This window comes from Nansenia antarctica (genome assembly GCF_963989245.1).
Source record: "Nansenia antarctica genome assembly, chromosome: 14".
Classification (NCBI taxonomy): Eukaryota; Metazoa; Chordata; class Actinopteri; order Argentiniformes; family Microstomatidae; genus Nansenia; species Nansenia antarctica.
The window spans coordinates 15,554,112-15,575,166 of record NC_137684.1 but is presented as its reverse complement, the minus strand read 5'-3'; the positions used below and the strand labels follow the sequence as shown (position 1 = coordinate 15,575,166).

General features: G+C 46.9%; 1 protein-coding gene across 1 annotated transcript in view; it reads right to left on the bottom strand.

The window, feature by feature from the left end:
* phrf1 (PHD and ring finger domains 1) overlaps positions 1-20,834 on the bottom strand; it is a gene marked incomplete at its 5' end in the record, with an annotated part of 30,205 nt that extends 9,371 nt beyond the window's left edge. The window contains 15 exons of the mRNA XM_080544625.1: positions 1,974-2,050; positions 2,502-4,048; positions 4,369-5,665; positions 5,957-6,520; positions 7,208-7,365; positions 8,189-8,311; positions 10,032-10,225; positions 11,725-11,849; positions 12,388-12,520; positions 17,257-17,432; positions 17,837-17,928; positions 19,067-19,287; positions 19,752-19,960; positions 20,298-20,450; positions 20,747-20,834. Coding sequence (XP_080400751.1) covers positions 1,974-2,050; positions 2,502-4,048; positions 4,369-5,665; positions 5,957-6,520; positions 7,208-7,365; positions 8,189-8,311; positions 10,032-10,225; positions 11,725-11,849; positions 12,388-12,520; positions 17,257-17,432; positions 17,837-17,928; positions 19,067-19,287; positions 19,752-19,960; positions 20,298-20,450; positions 20,747-20,834 — 5,157 coding nt within the window. The remainder of the gene's footprint in view (positions 1-1,973; positions 2,051-2,501; positions 4,049-4,368; positions 5,666-5,956; positions 6,521-7,207; positions 7,366-8,188; positions 8,312-10,031; positions 10,226-11,724; positions 11,850-12,387; positions 12,521-17,256; positions 17,433-17,836; positions 17,929-19,066; positions 19,288-19,751; positions 19,961-20,297; positions 20,451-20,746) is intronic.
* Between the last annotated feature and the right edge of the window lie 221 nt (positions 20,835-21,055).

Here is a 21,055-nt window from a genome sequence, read left to right as displayed (position 1 = left end):
GGGTCAGAGAGAGAGAGAGAGAGAGACAGGTGTAGACACTAGGGTCAGAGAGAGAGAGAGACAGGTATAGACACTAGGGTCAGAGAGAGAGAGAGAGACAGGTATAGACACTAGGGTCAGAGAGACAGAGAGAGAGACAGGTATAGACACTAGGGTCAGAGAGAGAGACAGGTATAGACACTAGGGTCAGAGAGAGAGAGACAGGTATAGACACTAGGGTCAGAGAGAGAGACAGGTATAGACACTAGGGTCAGAGAGAGAGAGACAGGTATAGACACTAGGGTCAGAGAGAGAGAGAGAGAGACAGGTATAGACACTAGGGTCAGAGAGAGAGACAGGTATAGACACTAGGGTCAGAGAGAGAGAGACAGGTGTAGACACTAGGGTCAGAGAGAGAGAGAGATAGGTGGTTACACTAGGGTCAGAGAGAGAGAGACAGGTGTAGACAAAAATAAACAATAATTGTAAAAAGTCATATGACTGGAGATATAAACTGAGTATATAAAAACAACTTAACTAGTTCTAGTTAAACTTAAGTTAACTGTGAATGGTAGAATTGTTGGCCACTAGGGTCAGAGAGAGAGAGACTGGTGGTTACACTAGGGTCAGTTAGAAGTTAGAAGCTTGGCCATACTGGCATTATGTTGACACGGTTATTATTCTGCATAAGAGCAGCTACTAACTGATACATCTTTATATTGTCACAATTACCATATCTTTTATAAATACTAAAGGGAAATGTCACTTTCTTACTTTTTTAACCTCCTATTCATTATCTCCAGCACCATACCAATGACTACATAGGTGAAAACAGCTTTTTTGCTACTTTCTGTACTCAAAAAGATGAGAGAAAAGGTCCTAAGGAAATTACCCCTAAGATAAAAGTGAAGTGTCCCTTTAATATAATGTGAAGTGGTTCATCACTTGACCGCCAGAAACACTGGCTCACAAATGCAACAACGCTCAGGAGGGTAATTATGTTCCATGATCCATGATTGCCTCATCCTGAAAGGATTTCTTTTGTCTTGGTCTGCACATAATAGCTGATGTGTCACATTCCTCTTGGCACAAACTTGAATTTCCCCTGTCAGACTTTTAGTTTCATTTTCCAGAAAACGCTCCTCTATCAGTTGCAGTTTCGGTCACGTGATAGGTCTATTGGCCCCACACGTGATTGACACATCCACTCTCTCCACTCTTCACAGCAGACATAGACTGACACCTAGTGGCCATGTAGGGGAAATGCATGTGCATTACACGTACAGGAATGTGCAATTGGAACATTTTACATTAGGGTTGGGCCAATATTAGATATATTATAGAATATTGTGATATTTGGAGTATATTACAGAATGACGTTACTGACGTTGGAGAAGTGCTTACAAGTCCAGATATGGGCTTAACTACAACGGCAGTTTCCCGCTTTGTGCAAGGCAAAGCAAAGGTGAATACATATCTCATTGTTTCAACTATTTACAACCCAGCCATACACCATGCGCTGCAGTTCATACATACTTTTGCGATCAAAGACATTATCGAACTAGTTTCTTGGAGTTTACAAGTGCATTTCACACAGGGTCACAACAACACGCATTTTGATAAACACACACTGATTAAATGGTAAATGGACGGACTATATAGCGCCTTAATCCAAAGCGCTTTACAATGGCCTATGTTTCACACACACATTCACACACCAATGGCGGCAAGCTACCATGCAAGGCGCCAGCCCGCTCATTGCGAGCAATTTTTGGGGGGTTCAGTGTCTTGCCCAAGGACACTTCGACATGTGGCCAGTCAGGGCTCGAACCGCCGATCTGCTTTGCGATCATTAGACGCCGACTCTACCTCCTGCGCCACAGCCGCCCCATATGACAAATATGGGATTGTCTAAAGAGTAATTTATAGATCTTTGGATGTGGTGGAAGTGACAGAGGTAATTTTATTGGCTAAAGGGGGTGGGTTATACATACCTGATTGGCCAGCTGAGTGGAGGAGGCGGGTCTGCGAGCTCCTTCTTGCTTCAGCTTCAGTTTGTAGAGGGCCAACTCTGAGTGAAGGGAGAGGATCACAACAACAAGACGTTTAAAAACAACAAAAGAAAACAATTTAATGGACGAATATCTTAAGTCTTTCCTTGATTCCTCACATCCTCTCTCCTCGGCTCCTTCTCAAAATGCATTGGAGGGGAATGTCCAAGAGAAAGCTCAAGAGGAGGAAACCTCCGACTATGAGTTTTGAAAAGGAGACCAGGGGGGTATTCCATCAACATCGCTAAAGGTAAATCCTGGCTTATTTTGATACATCTTGAAAGACTTATCATAGATTTTCCCTTAGCGACGTTGATGGAATACCCCCCAGGAAAGAGAACTGAGGAATCAAGGAATGACTTGAGATGTGTCCATAAGCCTCTAGGCTTACAAAGTCCAGCTAGCTATAGATTAGCTGTAATAATAATAAAAAGTAATGATGATGATAAGTCCTCTTTTGGTAATACTCACTACTGGCTGTCTTCTCTACTGGCGGATCCTCAGGTTCCTCGAGGTTCCAGGTGACCCTCTTCACTGACGGTTTGGTCTTGGCTCCCGCTCCGGCAGTGACAGGCACCGGTTCTCCCTCCGTCTTCACCTGCTCCCCCTCCACCTCCTCCTGTACGACACCTCCTTCTTCTCCTTCTTCCCCGCCACCACCACCACCACCTCCTGGGTCCCCTTCCTCACTCTTCTCACTCTTCACAAAGTCCAGGCAGTCCAGCATCATGTCCACGTCGTTGAAGTCTTCATCGGAGTCCAAGGGTTGGTCCTCTGCCTCCTCCTTCACTAAGATCGTCGGTTCGAATTGAACACTGGTTTGGGTTGAAGTCTCTGTTTGGGTGTCAGAGGATTCTGGAGGAGGGAGAGAGGAGGTCGCCCCCTGGAGGCTGTCTGCTGTGACTGCGGGCTGAGGGAGAGGGCCAGGGCTGGGGCTGGGGCTGGGTATGACAGGGCTGGGCTGGGGTGGTGCTGTGGAGGGTGGAGGGGGGACATTGGGGGGCAGGTGTTGAGGTAACTCAGGCCAGATAGGCTCAGATTTGATCTTCACAGGATTCTCTAATGGCACTTGCTCCTTTCTGCATCTCTCTTCCAAAGTGAGGAGAAACGCCTCGTTTTTGAGGGGCGGGCAACGTTTTTCTTTTTTAATCTCCTTGGGCTCAGGAAAGTCCTTGACCACACTGAGAGAAGGCGTTTGGGCTTTTTCCTTCTTGATTGGGTTAGTGTCCGGCGATTCCATAAACATATCAAAGGAAGGTAGTTTCTCCTTCTTGATGACTTTCAGGACCTCCTCCTTGACCAGTTTTGCTGAAACGTCACTGTCTGTTCCGATGTCAACACAGTTGATCTCTTTTTTTACATCAGAGCCAATTTCAACCGGTTTCAACCTAGACACAAAGGCAGGGATCTCTTGTTTGATCACCGGTCTCACCTCTCTCTTCTCTTTGAGAGAACCTTGAGGGAGAGCTTTCTCTTTCTTCTTCTCTTTCAGTTCCTTGGGCTCTTTTGAAGACAGTTCCTTGGGCTCTTTTGAAGACAGTTCCTTGGGCTCTTTGGAAGACAGTTCCTTGGGCTCTTTGGAAGACAGTTCCTTGGGCTCTTTGGAAGACAGTTCCTTGGGCTCTTTGGAAGACAGTTCCTTCGGCTCTTTGGAAGAGCCTGGTGTTGTTTTCTGTGTTGTTTTCTGCGACGGCCCTTCATCTTTCCTCCTCTCTCTTGACCGCGACCTCTTCCGGTCTTTTGACCCCGGCTCAACCCTGACCTTTGAACCGGAAGAAGAAGATGGCGGATGTTGTGATCTTGAGCGGTCTTCTTTCTCTTTCCTCCTATCCCTGGATCTGGAACGTGAGCGAGAACGAGAACGACCACCGTGCCTCTTGTCCTTCGACACCCGGCCCCTCTCCCTCTCTCTCTCATTCCCTCTGGCGCTGTCATTCCTCTCCCTGCTGCCTCCTCTCCTCTCATCCCCCCTCCTCCTTCTCTTCGAACGCTCTCTGCTGCTGGAGCGAGACCCCGACCTGATAGCAAGAGAAAGAAAGATAGATGAGAAAATGTACATTTTCACCCACAGGAGACTACTTAGAGTAAAAGAACATAGTAGAGTAAAATAACAGAATTTACATGACTTGGGGGGGGGGTTAGTTGTAACACACTAATGCGCATAGTACCACATAAACGCAAGGTTCCTGGCTCGATTGCGACGCTCGACATATGTTCCATGTCATTCCTTCTCTCTCACACCCAGCCAATCTCTACTGTCTCTATCGCAAAAGTAGAAATGCCCCCCCCAAAATTTAAAAAGACAGAAAGGTTTAATATGAATAATAGCCACAGTTACCTCGAGCGCCTCCTATCTTTAGAGCGTGAGTGTGAGCGTCTTTTCCTCCGGTCGGACGACTCGGAGAGCGAGCTGTCTGAGGTGGAGGGTGTTTGCCTCCTCTCCCTGGACCGCGAGCGTTTCGACTGTGTCCTCTCCCTCTCCCTTTCTCTCCCCTCCTCCTCTCCTCTCCCCCTCCTTCCCTGGGAGGACGATGACCGATCCTGGTCTACTCCCCCCCTCCTCCTGCCTGCTTCTGGGCTGCTTGAGATGGACCGTCGCTCCTTCGACAATTGGCCGCCGCCGCTGCCACCACTGCCACCACCACTGTTCCCTTTAGAGGCTTTCCTTCCCTGACCGGAGGACCTGCTGGGGGACTTAGACCGTGACTTTGTGGTCCTTCTAGGTGGACTGTCATTGGGCTCTGATTTGATCTCCGTCTTCACCCTCCTCTCGCTGTGGTGGCTGGAGGCTGAGGCTGAAGCGGAGGGAGTGGGAACGGTGGCTCTCTTCTGGAGGGAGGTGGGGGCTCCGTTCTCCTCCTCCTCCTCCCCTGGGTCTTTCCTCTCAATCTTCACTGGAACCAGGCTGTGAGGCGGTAGGGGTGTGGCGGCGGTGATCGTCATCCCAGACATGGGTGCAGGTTTTGGGCCGTGACCAGGCCTCTCAGAGCCGACGACGACAGTGTGCTCTGGTTCTTTCTTCACCGCCACACGCTTTCCTCCCTCACACCGCGCCAGTGAGATCCTACTCTCCAGTGTCTCAGCTTTCACCTGGCGGCCAGGTCTCTTACCCCCTACCGCTGCTGCTGCCGTTGCATTCTGGGAATTGACTTCCGTGGCCTGGCCCTCAGCTTCGCTGTCCGAGCCGTTGGAGTCAGAACCAGTGGGATTGAAGGGGTCGTAGATCTCCTCTTCAACCTCCTCCTCTTTGACCTGTGTGTGTGAGTGCGAGTTCTGCGGTGTGTGCGCCACTTGTGTGTGCGCCTTGCTCACGTGCGCCACTCTTTTCTTCGCCAACTTCGCCAACTTCTCCTTCTCTGCTGCCGCTGCTGCTTCTTGCTCGGTGGCCTCGCTGACGGTCTCTAAGGCGTTGTTGTGGGCGAGCCACGCGTTCCCGCTGGAGTTGATGCGGAAGCACACCGTCGAGAAGGAGGAAGAGGAAGACGCTGCCGAGGAAGCGGAGGAAGAGGAGAAGGAGTTGGAGAAGGCTGAAGGAGGAGGGGCTGCTCTGTCTGGTCTCGGCCTGGTTTGGTTTCGGCCCTGTTGCTGGTCCACACCCTGCTGCTTGCCCCTGTTCCCAGCCAAGCTGTGCATACCTGGCCCAGGTAGGCCATTACTACCACCATTAGCATTAGTATTACCGCTATGAGTAGCATTAGCATTACTACTAGCACTAGCATTACGGCTACCACTAACACTAGAATTGCGGCTACCACTAGCATTACTACTGCCACTAGCATTAGCTTTACTACTACCACTTGTACTAGCATCACGGCTACCACTAGCATTAGCTTTACTACTACCACTAGCATTAGCTTTACTACTACCACTAGCCTTACTGCGACCACTAGCATTACCGCTACCACCACCACTGCTGCTGCTACTCCCACTCCCACTCCCACTCCCACTACTACCCCCTCTGCTGGTGCTACCGTTCGTTAGGCCTTCACTACTCTCCCGTTTTAGCTTTGGTATCCTGGGTAGCACTGACACATCCCCCGCCCACACTGGTTTGGGAGCGGCCTTCTTAGCCTGGGGCTGTGGTAGCGCCGTCTCCCTCCCCCTGGAGCGAGAGTCTGGGGTGGGGACGGAGGTGGAGGTGGCCCCTCTATGGGATCCATGAGGGGGACCTACACCATTGGTCCCCCGGTGGCTGTGTCCAGGTAGGGGGTTGGGTCGGTGGGGGGCATGGGGGTGAAGAGGTGGAGGACCCAGCGTGGGAGGGTGGGAGTAAGGGGGCGGTTGGTGGTGGCTTTGGTTGGTTGGGCCGGGGGATGAGGGGGTGAGTGGGGACAGGCAGGGCCCTGGGGAGGTTCCTGCTGGATCTCCGTTAGAGTGGAGAGAGAGGGGGCTGACCCCAGGGTTGGGGGACATCCCTGGGGTGACCTGAGGTCCGGGGTCCCCTGGGCTGCTGGTCAAGCTACTGCCAGGCCTCGATGACGACAAACTCACTGCAACACAAAACATATACAATACAATTACACAACATATGAGACAGTGGCTGGTGAAAGAGGTAACAAGTCACGAATCATCAAGTCACAAAAATGACCAAAACATATTTTTTTTAAATATGTTTTTAATGGGTTTTCTGATTTTTTTCATATTACGAAAGTTTAAGTGTTGAAGAGAGTCAATAAAACAAACAGTTTCAGGATCACTAAATATGTATAATTTGTCAGAGAACTCTGCTTGTTTTGGATTGACTGTATCCTCTGCCGTCCTGCTTTGTATAGTGAGTGTTAGTAAATAAACGTACATTTTAGGACTGTTAAAAAGCAATGACTGTGTGATCATCTAGTTATGTGTAGTTATGTGCTTTTAGCATGTTCAAGTCCCATCAGCATGTGCACAGACTGTTCTGATCAGATTTTGTCCGCTATTTGGTTTGAGGTGTACCAACATTCGAATAAGCGTATCTTCTCCAACTATTTTCAATGTATGACATCATTTGAAAGCTAACAGTCTGCACTTTCATAATATGTAAAAATATATGTGTTGTTTGTGCTTGCACACTTGCGCATCTACACAAACACAACTAATTGTGTTCTTAAACTCACGCAGACACGCACCCACACACACCCCCACCCCCACACACACCCAACCCAACCCAACACAACCACCCACCCACCCACCCACACCTGGTTTAAGAGCCTTGAGGGTGCCGTCTCTGTTGATGACCACGTCAGCGCTGTCCATCAGCAGCATACTCTGTCCTGACAGGATGCTGCCCAACAGGTCGGGCACAGGCGCCGCCTCAACCACCTCCTCCACTGGGGGCAGGCCTGCACCTCCCCGCCTACCACGCCACGGCAACCACGCCAGAAACAATTACCAATCAGTCAAGAAATTACATAAATAATCAATCCACCATAGTGCTTTATTGTGTACTATATGTTTAGAGTGTGTGGATGAGAGTGTGTGGATGAGAGTGAGGGGATGAGAGTGAGGGGATGAGAAGGGATGAGAGTGTGTGGATGACTGTGTGTGGATCATAATAATAATAATAATAATAATAATAATAATAATAATAATAATAATAATAAATTTTATTTGTATGGCACCTTTCAAAACACCCAAGGACACCTCACAGGACAAGAGACAGTAAAATACATTCCGGTTAACAACAGTGGAGTTGACAAGGTGTCAAACACAGTTAAAACTAAACAGAAAGAAAAGAAACAGCAGCAAACAAAACAAAATAACAACAGGAGGTGAAGTAAAAGGACGAGCGGAGGGTGCAGGGGAGGGGGGGTATTCCTACTATCATAGTGTTTTATTGTGTACTATATGTTTAGAGTGTGTGGATGAGAGTGTGTGGATGAGAAGGGATGAGAGTGTGAGGATGAGAAGGGATGAGAGTGTGAGGATGAGAAGGGATGAGAGTGTGAGGATGAGAAGAGATGAGAGTGTGTGGATGAGAAGAGATGAGAGTGTGAGGATGAGAAGGGATGAGAGTGTGAGGATGAGAAGAGATGAGAGTGTGAGGATGAGAAGGGATGAGAGTGTGAGGATGAGAAGAGATGAGAGTGTGAGGATGAGTGTGTGTGGATGAGAGTGTGTGGATGAGAGTGTGTGTATGAGAAGGGATGATGATGACAGAACGGTTGATGGGAAGGTACCTGGAAACGCCGGCAGTGATTGGTCGAGCCACAGGCTGGTGAGAGCGAAGGGCGGAGCGAGAGAGGCCACGCCTCTTTGCGTCCAGCAGTGATGTCACCTGGTCCTGCTCTTCCGCCTCATCCCTAGGACCAGTTTCACTACCATTAGTACACGCACACACAACCTCAATCTCTCCACACACACAGAACACACACACACACACACAGACACAGACACACACACACACACACACACACACACTCGCACGCACACGCACAAAGATGTGTGCTCAGCCCCCTACTCTTCACCCTACTGTCCCACGACTGCACACCAAAGCACAGCACCAATGTCTTCGTCAAGTTTGCGGATGACACAACTGCGGCGGGTCTGATCCACAATAATGAGTCCAGCTACAGGGACGAGGTGAGCCGACTGACCACATGGTGCGGAGACAACAATCTCATTCTCAATGTGGAGAAAACAAAGGAGATTGTTGTCGACTTCCGGAGAGCGCACACCCAGCATCCTCCACTGACCATCAACGGCTGTGGAGAGAGTGAGCAGCACCAAATTCCTGGGTGTGCACATCACTGAGGACCTCTCCTGGAAAACTAACACCGCATCACTGGCCAAGAAAGCTCAGCAACGCCTCAACTTCCTCCGCAAACTGAGAAGAGCCAAAGCCCCGGCCCCCCGTCATGTGCTCCTTCTACCGGGGCACCATCGAGAGCGTCCTGACCAGCTGCATAACTGTGTGGCACGGTGGTCTCACGGCATCCTGCCGAAAGACCCTGCAGCGCACAGTGAGAGCAGCCGAGAAGATCATTGGAGTCCCCCTCCCTTCCCTCCAGGACATTTTTTTAACACACGCCTGACCCGCAAAGCACTAAGAATGGCAGGCGACACCACACATCCCACACACGGCTTCTTCAGTCTCCTGCCGTCAGGGAGAAGACTGAGGAGCCTCCGGGCAAGGAGTAGCAGGCTGAGGGATAGCTTCATCCACCAGGCTGTCAGGAAGCTGAACTCTCTCCCCGCCCATATTTTGCAAATATTCTGTCATATCCTTTCAGGGGATAACACTATCTTAATGAAACTTTGATATAACTTAAAGTAGTCAGTGTGCTGCTTGAATAACAGTATAGATGTATTGTCCATTGAAAATTACTCAGTACACAGCTGTTAATGTCTAAACAGCTGGCAACAAAAGTGAGTACACCCCATAGTGAACATGTCTAAATTGTACCCAAAGTGTCAATATTTTGTGTGACCACCATTGTTATCTAGCACTGCTTTAACCCTCCTGGGCATGGAATTCACCAGAGCTTTCTTAAGAAGCTGCCATTCTTAAGAAGTCGGTCGGCGCGGAGGCGCGCTCGTGTTTCAAAACGTGCATGAAGTCTAGCGCCTAAGAACTTTTCAAACCACTTCTTAGCGCTAGGCGCAAAGTCAGATCGCATAATAGCAGGGGCGCCTAGCGCACTTCATTAACATATGAAACCACTCCCACAATGAGTAATATATGCACGGTCTTACGTCTTATGTGTGGGCGCCTAGCGACACCTGCATAATTGCAGTAGCGCGTATGAAGCGCATAATAAGGGTGGCGGTAGGTCTTAACCTGGCGGTGCGTCTTAATTAAGACTTAAGACGGCAAGTTAAGAAGTGCATAATAGGGCCCTCAATCTCTTCTCTCCACACACACACACCCACCCACCCACCCACCCACCCACCCACCCACCCACACACCCACCCACACACCCACACACACACACACACACACACACACACACACACACACACACACACACACACACACACACGCACCCACCCACCCATGCACACACACACACAGTGACATACCCATTATCAAAGCCGTCCAGGCCGAAGGGGTCTCCGTAGACGGAGAGCGAGGCGGCCCCTATATCTGAGCGCATGCTGCCCAGGGTGGTCTCAGTGGGGCGGTAGAGGGAGGGCAGAGTCGACCCCCGCTTGGGCTTGCTGATCCCCAAGCTGCGGGCGATACGGCCCCGGGACGTAGGCGTCTTCTTGACCGCCTGGAGACAGAGACACACACACACACACACACACACACACACACACACACACACACACACACACTTCAAACAGAGTCTCCATGGTAGCGTCCACACACAGTAAACCCCAGTAAGTCATGTTATCTGAACCCCAGTAAGTCATGTTATCTAAACCCCAGTAAGTCATGTTATCTGAGAAAAACCCCAGTAAAGGCCCTTGCACACCAATGCGTTTTTTTACGTGCGTTTTTTACGTCCGTTAAAAAAATAAATTAGAACTCATGTTGTGTCAACCACGCTTGCACACCAATCCGTAATAATTCGTCCGTCAAAATAAAAAAACGCAACAGGTTCGATTTTCTGCGTTTTTCGCGTCCGTCAAAAGCCTTTTGAGAGTTGTTATTGACCACTCCGCCATGGTATAGATTGGGACACATCGTCAAATTAGAACTTTAGGACAGTTGGATTAATGTTTACAGAAGTACATGTCTCAAGTATTATCTCGGTGGTTAGTCGAGTGAAAGAAAAACAACATACAGATGATAATTCACACAATATAATACCACGAAAGCGTACGGCACTAAACAATAACATTCAGTTGGGCAGCATCACTAAACAATAACATTCATTTGGGCAGCATCCTACTCAAACTCAGGCAGAAGGGCAGGGTCCGGGCAGGTTCACACACTGTCACAGACTGTCAGTGCATCATACAGGTACATCACTCTACCTGCTGTAGATCTACCCCATGTCTGTCAATCTCACCCCATTTATGGTTATGGGGGCATATCTGTAGGAACACGCCCCATTGCCGCTTGCGGTTATATTTCTTGTTGTTTCTCCCTTCCTCAGTAGTGTCTTATTTGGATATTAGACCAGTGGGATAGTTGAGGTGTCCAGAAGCACAACTACTATATACCAATGGTACTTTACTGTAGCCATGGCATTTAAATGTCACAGTGAATTGGATAATTGGCGTGATCCACACCTCCAGTGCTCTCCCTCCTGTCCCTCCACTAGAACTGTTAGAATTTAGAATGTAGAGTGCATATTGCGAATGTTCGCAACGTAAAAAAACGCAACGGACTCCGCAACGGACCGGTGTGCAAGGTCTTGGTGCGTAACGTTTTTTTCGGATGACGGATAAAAAAATACGCATGCGAAAACGCACGCATTGGTGTGCAAAGACCTTAAGTCATGTTATCTAAACCCCAGTAAGTCATGTTATCTAAACCCCAGTAAGTCATGTTATCTGAGAAAAACCCCAGTAGGTCATGTTACCGCTAAACTAAACTGATGTTTACAATACTACCTCTGCACATACTGTATACTACATAGTTATCTATCACTACCATTCAATACCATTGTTCTATTTATATCATGCCCTTATATCACTATTTGCACTTTTGGTTGGATGCTAAACTGCATTTCGTTGTATAGTACTTGTACTCTGCGATGACAATATAAAGTTGAATCTAATTCTAATCTAATTGCCTAAAGCAGAATGTGTAACAGCTCACCGTTCTCTTCCTGGACTTCTTCCTCCTGACTTTGCGTCTCTTCCTCCTCTTCACCCCAGTGCCCGCTGCCTTGCCCTTCCCTCCCGAGGCTGACGACTTCTTACTCACGCCCTTCCTGCGCCTCACTGTTGGCACAAAGACGTCGTCAACCATCATGACAGTGGAAAGGTGTGTCTTTGTGTGTGTGCCTATGAGTCTGTCACTGTCTGTGTATTTGTGTTTGTGTGTGTGTGTGTGTTTGTGTGTGTGTGTCTATCTACCTGTCTTGCGTCTGCGGCTAAATGTTCTCCACTTGTAAATTATTTTTCGCACAGTGGAACGATTTCTAATTGTTTGGAGATCTTTTTAAATCCCTTCCCAGACTCATACACATCTACAACCTTCTTTCTGAAGGCCTCAGAGAGCTCTTTTGATCTCGCCATGGTGATACCGCTCACTTCAACAATCGAGAGCAAACCAAACTAAATGTCTGAGGTTTAAATAAGACAGGCTCCTCCAAAATCCTCCTCACGTGTGTCTGTCTGTCTGTCTATCTGTGTGTGTGTGTGTGTGTGTGTGCGTCTCTATCTGTTTGTGTGTGTGTGTATGTGTGTGTGTGTGTGTGTGTGTGTGTGCGTCTCTATCTGTTTGTGTGTGTGTGTGTGTGTGTGTGTGTGTGTCTACCTGTCTTGCGCCTGCGGCTGGTTGTTGCGCGGGGCGTGAGGTCTCGTATGTACACGGCTGTGTTCAGCCCCGCCACCACGGCATTGATGGTGTCATCCAGCCAGGTGGACTGCATCAGAAACCTGGGAGCAAACTGGGGGGAGGGGGAGAGAGAAAGGGAGGGTCAGAGTGAGGGAGAGGGACAAAGAGAGAGATAGAAATAGGGAGATAGGGGGGAGAAAGTAAGTGACAGAAAGACAGGGAGAGAGGGAGAGATAGGGGGAGAGTGAGTAAGAGAGGGGGGAGAGGGACAGAGACAGAGATAGGGGGAGAAAGGGGGAGAGAGAGAGGGAGGGAGACACCATGCATCACCACACAGAAACGCCTGTGTTTGATACCATTCCTCATTCTGAGCATTACGCTGAGCACATCCTCCGACTTCTACCTCCACCAGCCTCCCCTGATCCATATAATTAAGTTAGTAATAGACTTGTGTCCTACCACAGACATGCTTCATGTTTCAGAACTGTAAAACAGACTATTCAATTCACTACTGGCCATTCCCATTCCACACACGCTGCCCTGTCCATGTTTCCACTCTAGACCGAAACATGGCTAACACATAGACATAGTCATGAAAAAATTAGGACACGCCATGAAATATTTTGCTATTTTTTTAAGAAATATGGACATATCAATATTTGATCTTCTTTCAAACAATACAACAATTCTTTCAAACAATATACACTGCGTTCCAAATTATTATGCAAATTATATTTTTCTCAGATTTTCCTAAATAGTCGATGCAAATGACAATCAGTATAATTTTCAAGTCATCAACCGTTAGAGTATAATTTTATTGAACAAACCTCCCAATGATAACAGTATTTTTTTTTATTATAAAAAACTCAAAATGCACTGTTCCAAATTATTATGCACAACAGAGTTTCAAAACATTTTATAGGTTGTAAAGAACTAAAAATGGTTTTTTGATGAATTTAGGGTTAGGAGGTCATATTAGGAGGCAGGGTTCGAGTTATGTGGGAGCCAATGGGAGCTGAGCTCCCATAGAGATGGTCTGAGACTCTCTGAGCTCCCATGAAGGCAGTAAAATCAAAAATCTGTGGGGGTCGCTAATAATACATTACCACAACTATTATTTGATCAAAATGTCAATGTAATGAATATTATTTAATTTATATTATAAATATTGTAAAATAAACACGTTTTCCAAAAGAGCTACGCGCACCATTAATCTCCTGTGAATGACAGTAGGCCTTTGACTGCCTGCACTTCACCACCAAGACACCATGGGGCGCAGTAGAATATTGTGCAACAGCAAAAGGTTGATTAATCAGCTGTGCGGTAAACCGTTGGAACACACAGTGCACAGCTGATTAATCAATTAAACCAATAGAGTGAGACAGGATATGTTCATATACCAGTTGCCTTTCAGGAAGTAGTGAGATTGTGCACCTAGCCTATTATTGAGAAGCAAACATTCATTCATTAGCTATACAGGAGTATATACATACAGTAGCTACCATGCCGCCCAAAAAAAGGCCATTTTTTGACCCTCTCCCGTTCATCCAATCTTGGATAAAGAAAGGACATCGGACGTCAGCATCATGGGTTCCAGGACCGCGACCGCAGCCTACTGAAAACAGACCAAACAGGTCTATCTTGTCTCCGTAAAGGTAAGGTGGCTTTTACTTTTTACTAACCTAGTGTACATGTATTTTTCGCTCCTTCTGTATAGCAAAAATAACACAATTATTGGCCGAGATTCATGTGTGACTATCGCTTTTATAGCTGTTGTTTCATGTGGGGCTGTTGATGTGGTGAAATGAGTAGCCTGCAGCTGTAGCGTCAGGATATGTTGGTATTTGAGGAGGAGGATGAGGATGATGTTTCGGTACCGGTACCGTTTTTAAAGTATCGATTTGTCACCGGTATCGAATAAAACCCAAACTGTACCCAACCCTAACTATATGTTTACATGCCAACTAATTAGCTAATTCATTTCTGTCATTTAGAGCTGAGGGGAGCAACAGAGAGACGGACAACAGGACAGTAACAGAGAGACAACGGGAGAGGAGAGCAATAGAGACAGAACTGAATGCACTGAACTTTTTTTTTAATTCTTTGCATTATTAACACTGTTGTGTTATTGTGTTATTAAAGTGTTTAAGTGTTTTATGGTAAAGCATTATGAGTGGTGTGTGTGCAGGGTGCTCGTGAGTTGTATATTTTGGGGAGGGGGAGGCTTGTGTATGGGGGCGGGGGGTCCTCACACAAAGGAGTAGCCTAGGGCCACTGACCACCTTAATCCGCTACTGCCTATAGCTAATTAAAACTTGTAAGTCCCATCGCTGTGTGGGCATGATTCGCGCGTGCATGAGAACATTTCGCACTGTTATTTTGGAGACCCCCACAGAGATCAGCTTATAACTCGAACCCTGTTAGGAGGTCATATTTACTGAAATCAAAAGCTATTTCAAACAAAAACATCTTAACAGGTCAAGTTACATGTTAACATAGGACCCCTTCTTTGATATCACCTTCACAATTCTTGCATCCATTGAACTTGTGAGTTTTTGGACAGTTTCTGCTTGAATTTTTTTGCAGGATGCTAGAATAGCCTCCCAGAGCTGCTGTTTTGATGTGAACTGCCTCCCACCCTCATAGATATTTTGCTTGAGGATGCTCCAAAGGTTCTCAATAGGGTTGAGGTCAGGGGAAGATGGGGGCCACACCATGAGTTTCTCTCCTTTTATGCCTATAGCAGCCAATGACACAGAGGTATTCTTTGCAGCATGACAGTGGGCTCAGAAATACATGAAGACTAATTTCCAAACAGTCTTGTTTACTGATGAGTGCCGTGCAACCCTGGATGGTCCAGATGGATGGAGTAGTGGATGGTTGGTGGATGGCCACCATGTCCCAACAAGGCTGCGACGTCAGCAAGGAGGTGGCGGAGTCATGTTTTGGGCCGGACTCATGGGGAGAGAGCTGGTAGGCCCTTTTAAGGTCTCTGAAGGTGTGAAAATGACCTCGGCAAAGTATGTAGAGTTTCTGACTGACCACTTTCTTCCGTGGTACAAAAAGAAGAACCGTGCCTTCCGTAGCAAAATCATCTTCATGCATGACAATGCACCATGTCATGCTGCAAAGAATACCTCTGTGTCATTGGCTGCTATAGGCATAAAAGGAGAGAAACTCATGGTGTGGCCCCCATCTTCCCCTGACCTCAACCCTATTGAGAACCTTTGGAGCATCCTCAAGCAAAATATATATGAGGGTGGGAGGCAGTTCACATCAAAACAGCAGCTCTGGGAGGCTATTCTGGCATCCTGCAAAGAAATTCAAGCAGAAACTGTCCAAAAACTCACAAGTTCAATGGATGCAAGAATTGTGAAGGTGATGTCAAAGAAGGGGTCCTATGTTAACATGTAACTTGACCTGTTAAGATGTTTTTGTTTGAAATAGCTTTTGATTTCAGTAAATATGACCTCCTAATATGACCTCCTAACCCTACATTCATCAAATTACCATTTGTAGTTCTTTACAACCTATAACATGTTTTGAAACTCTGTTGTGCATAATAATTTGGAACAGTGCATTTTGAGTTTTTTATTTAAAAAAAAAATACTGTTATCATTTGGAGGTTTGTTCAATAAAATTTGAATTATACTCTAACGGTTGATGACTTGAAAAGTATACTGATTGTCATTTGCATCGACTATTTAGGAAAATCTGAGAAAAATATAATTTGCATAATAATTTGGAACGCAGTGTAAAGGGGATAACTGAACCAAAAACCATGAGAATTTAACTTCCCAGACGCCTACTTTTTCTGTCCAACTGAATTTTTTACCTTAAAAAAACATAAAAAAACATAAAAAGATAACATGCATGTCTAATACCTTCCCCATATAAATACCCATTCTAACTTCTCCAAACATTTTAGTTATTGGTAATTTTTCTGCTATCTGAAGTGTCAAAACATCATCTGGGGCGACCGTCCAGCCTTGACTTCTATTTGGACATCACTTAATTTAAAGTTACATTACCTCCATCTCTCACTATTGTTAAAATGACTAACATGGCTAACACATACATGTAACATGACTAACACATACACGGCAACAGTCGTCATACATCTTCAGCCAACATTCTTAGGTGAGACACAGTTACCGAGTAGGCTAGCTGAATGCAGTGAGGTGAAGAGTGTATGTATGTGTGTGTGTGGTATATCTGTGACCAATACTATGTGTGAAAGTTTATAATAATGTGTCTTTGTGTGACCAGACCGAGATGACCTGAGGGCAGAACCCTGATAACCAGAGCTATATAACCAGAGCTATATAACCAGAGCTGGAGTGGCGACGGGACGAAGATTTACAGAATAGCCGGAGAGAGGTACAGGAGTGCCCCCCGAGTACTACGGGTGTGATGGAGCCCCGCCCCCTTTCCCTGCCGGCAGCCCCCTCCAGTAGAGGGACACCTACATTATCCTTTTTTGCCGCTTAAACTGAATGAGTTATCCTTTTGCCCTGATGAGTGGGACATCGCCCCTTCCCCCTATTACTTGACTTTTTGATACCCGAGTCGTCCTTAAAGTGTTGAACATTGACTTTTGTTACAGCTACGCCGTCCTCCTGAGTGGGCAGTGCCCCGACTTCTCCTAAGATAGGAATAAATATGGCGATGCGCCTAAAAGTGACCTCCATCTCTTTTCTCTCTAGCTGTGTGTGTGTACTTTTACTCCGGTCAAGTGAGCGGGTTCCCACAACATGCGTGTGCGTGTGTGTGTGTGTGTGTGCGTGACGCGTTGGCGCGTGTTAACAGAGATGCAGGGACAGAAGAAGCGCACGCCTCATGCCAAACCTCTGCGGTGCGTGCCTGGGTGATGCGGTGGCGGTTGACGTTGGCGCGGACCCTCTCGCTCTGCTGCGTGCGCGCGATGGCACGGGTCGGCCCCGCCGTGGCAGGCCGAGGGCGGCTCGTGGTGGCACGGGCGCTGTGCACACTCTCCGCCTCGCTCAGGTCTTCTCCAGAACTTCCTGAAAGGAGGTTTTTTCTTGTTTTTCTTGTCAATACATTATTTTTTTACACTTTTATATGACAGCAGCTGGTGAAACCGGGAACAAGTTGCCAACCAATCAAAATGTTGAGACTTTTATTCTGAGTAATCTACTAGTTAGCATAGAGTAGTGGGGTGTGTCTGTTACTCACAGAATCCATTGCATTGCAATGTTTTGGCTCTACTAGAGAGTGTGTCATTGATTTTCAATTTATTTACAATTTTCTGAATAAAAGTCTGAACAGTCCGTCAGTTGGCGACTTGTTCCCAGGCAAGGTATACCGGTTTGAGAGTTCTAAGGCCCAAGCCTAATATCCAGTGATTACATTGCTTTGTAAAAAAAGAGGTGATTGTGTGAGTGTATTGAGTGTTCAGTGAGATTACTTGAATGGCGATTGTTGGCTTCACACCCCGGGCAAAACCATTCCTCCACAGGGACCGCGTTCAGGGGGGGTGTCAGACACTCCATGTGGTACCTACCATCACACAAAAACAGGGGGGATGACTTACCTTTAACCTTATGTATCAAAAAAAACTTTCTTACAACCAAACCCTCACAAAAAAGCTATTGACTTTTGACTTCGCCTTCCTTGTTCACGAGAATACTATTACGCAGCTCAATTGAGGCCTGTAGTGTATTGGGGTACCCCATCATACTCTGCAAGATGGAAGGAAACTGAGAGTGCAATGGCAGAAGGGGTTCAAATAGCAGTTGCACATAGTGAATTAATAAACAATATGACAAATAAAAATAATCCATGGATTAACGTAGTATTGAAGATTTGGCAGGAGACAGTGAAATTGTGTGGTATGAGAGACTCACTTAAAACGCTAAGATGGTGTGCATACAACACGGATTCCCTCCAAACAAAACGGATGCTAGATTTAAAATATGGCATTTCTGGGGAGGATTGGGATGGGTTATGTCAACTACACTAGGAAACAACATGCTCAAATACGTGGCGAGAATTAAGTTGAAAAAAAAAGAGGTTTTTTATCACTCCCCTACAAAAACGTCATTGGTGTAGGGTGTTGGAGATCCTGTGGACTGAATGAAGCCAATCACTACCATGTATTCTGGGAATGCACGATTCTAGTCCCATTTTGTATGTTTATTGACACATACGACTAGTGTGGCCACGTCCTTATGTATAACCCTCACCCTGTGTTTCTACCTCAGCCAATCATTGAGGCTCTCGAACGTCTCTCTGGCTCCTCGCCCCCCCCCCTACAGGACCACACCTCAACACACTACTTCAACACACTACTTCAACACACTACTTCAACACACTACCTCAACACGCTACTTCAACACGCTACCTCAACACGCTACTTCAACACGCTACCTCAACACGCTACTTCAACACACTACCTCAACACACTACTTCAACACGCTACCTCAACACGCTACCTCAACACGCTACCTCAACACCGCTACCTCAACACCGCTACCGCAACACGCTACCTCAACACGCTACCTCAACACGCTACCTCGACACTACCTCGACACACTACCTCAACACGCTACCTCAACAGACTACCTCAACATGCAACCTCAAACGGCAGGAAGCTGGGGATACACAGAGGACGTGATATTTCAGTAACGCGTCTCACCCTGCGTCACAGCCGTCGCAGAGCAGTAGGCGGTCCTCGTGGTCGCTCCCCTGACACACCTCGCAGGTGGTCTGCTCCAGGGTCAGGTCCACCGCCACCTCGTCCTGGCCCTCCTTCACAGGCTTCTGCACCGTCATCATCTTCTGCACCTTGCCGCCATAGCTCTTCCTCAGGTAGATGTGGTTGAAGACGATGCGGTCAACGGGGCAGGAGTTCGCGTTCTACGAGGAGGAGCAGGAAGACGCCGATGCTTAGAGGCGCAATGTCACATATACACATCCTCAATGTTTCACATATACACATCCTCAATGTTTCACACATACACATCCTACACATCTTCAGCTAGTGACATGACTCACCCCTAAAGTATAAAGTGTATATACAAGACTAACTCCTAAGGCTGAGGTGGATGAATGAATGAATGACGTTTAAAATTCACACAGGGTGTAGACTCCACTTAGGACAACAGAGACACATTCTGCCCCGTCTCTTGTCACATATTCCCTTCACAGGGGAGGCAGGTGGAGGTAGAAATCGGAGGCCGGGCTTATTATAATGCATGGAATGGAATGGTATTAAACATTTGATACCATTCCTCATTCGTCAACCCTGTACTCTACAAGGAGCCCGTCCTCCAATTTCTACCTCCACCAGCCTCCCCCCCTGGCCCTTGTATCAGACCCACCTTGGACCACTCTAGGATGCAGTCCAGACAGAAGTAGTGTTCGCAGCTCTCTGGCGTGGCCACTGGCTGGCTGTGGAACGAGTTGAGGCAGATCGGGCATTTCTCAGAGTCCTCGTCAGAGCTCAGATCTGCCAGGTCCGCAGAGGTTCCACCCACAGCGCCCCCCGCGGCCTTCCCAGCATCCTCCTCCTCTTCTTCTTCTTCACCGTCTGGGAAAGGCAGAGAGAGAAACGTGAAACACAGAGATCAGCCATTAGCTGTGCATCATACAGGCTGCGTTCGTATATTCGCTCTGGTAATCTGATCAGCGCTCATGGAATGCCTCTTGTCCAATCAAATGACTTGGTCCCTTTATGATGTCGAACCCAGGGTGCGCTCTGCCGCTCTCAGAGCGAATTTACGAACGCAGCCACTGTTATTCACTTCTGGGTTCTGGAACACTCACGTTAAGCAGAATAACATGTTAACTGTTGATTCCAAAACAACAACAAAAAAAGAAGGGAAAAAAAAAAGAAAGAAAAGGAAATACATTATTTTAAGCCTCACCATCAGTCTCCTCGTCTTCGTCCTCCTCATCATCCTCGTCTTCCTCTCCCTCTATGTGATCCCCCTCCTCTTCCTCCTCTTCACCGCTGTCAGAGTCCCCCTCCTCCTCTCCCTCTGACTCCGCCCCCTCGCCATCATCATCTGAATCTTCATCTAGGTGTAAACAGTGAATGAGAGAGGAGTGATGATATGATAACATATGGTGTTCCCAAGTGCTCAGGACCGTCCTTTCAAACACCAGGACAAATGTACACATGTAACTTATCTAACAAAATATTGCGAGATTCATTCATAAATTATGAATTTCTAAAAGTCATTGAAATTCTGATTTCGAAATTAGATTATGTTTTATATATCGTAAAAGTGTTCAAACATTCAGTTTTAGATATTAACAACCTGCAATAATGCTTATAAGACCAATAAACTAAACTGTTTTAGTGCCTCCAGACCTGATATTGCCCACGTTGCTGCTCTCTTCCCCTTCCCGTGGGAGGTGTTGCGGTTGATCAGCTCATTCTGGCTGTCCTCCTCATCCATGGCTCTGGACCATCAGAAGGCCTCAGACACCACCACCAATCCCTACCAGGCCACAGGGCCAAAACCTATATAATAATAACAATAATATAATAATAATAGTTATTATATTATTATTATAATAATACATTTTTGTAACACGCTTTTCATTTGTATAACCTCATGCTCATCTCAAAAGCTTATATTACAAATGTAATATGTATGTTACGGTACATGTGGGAAAA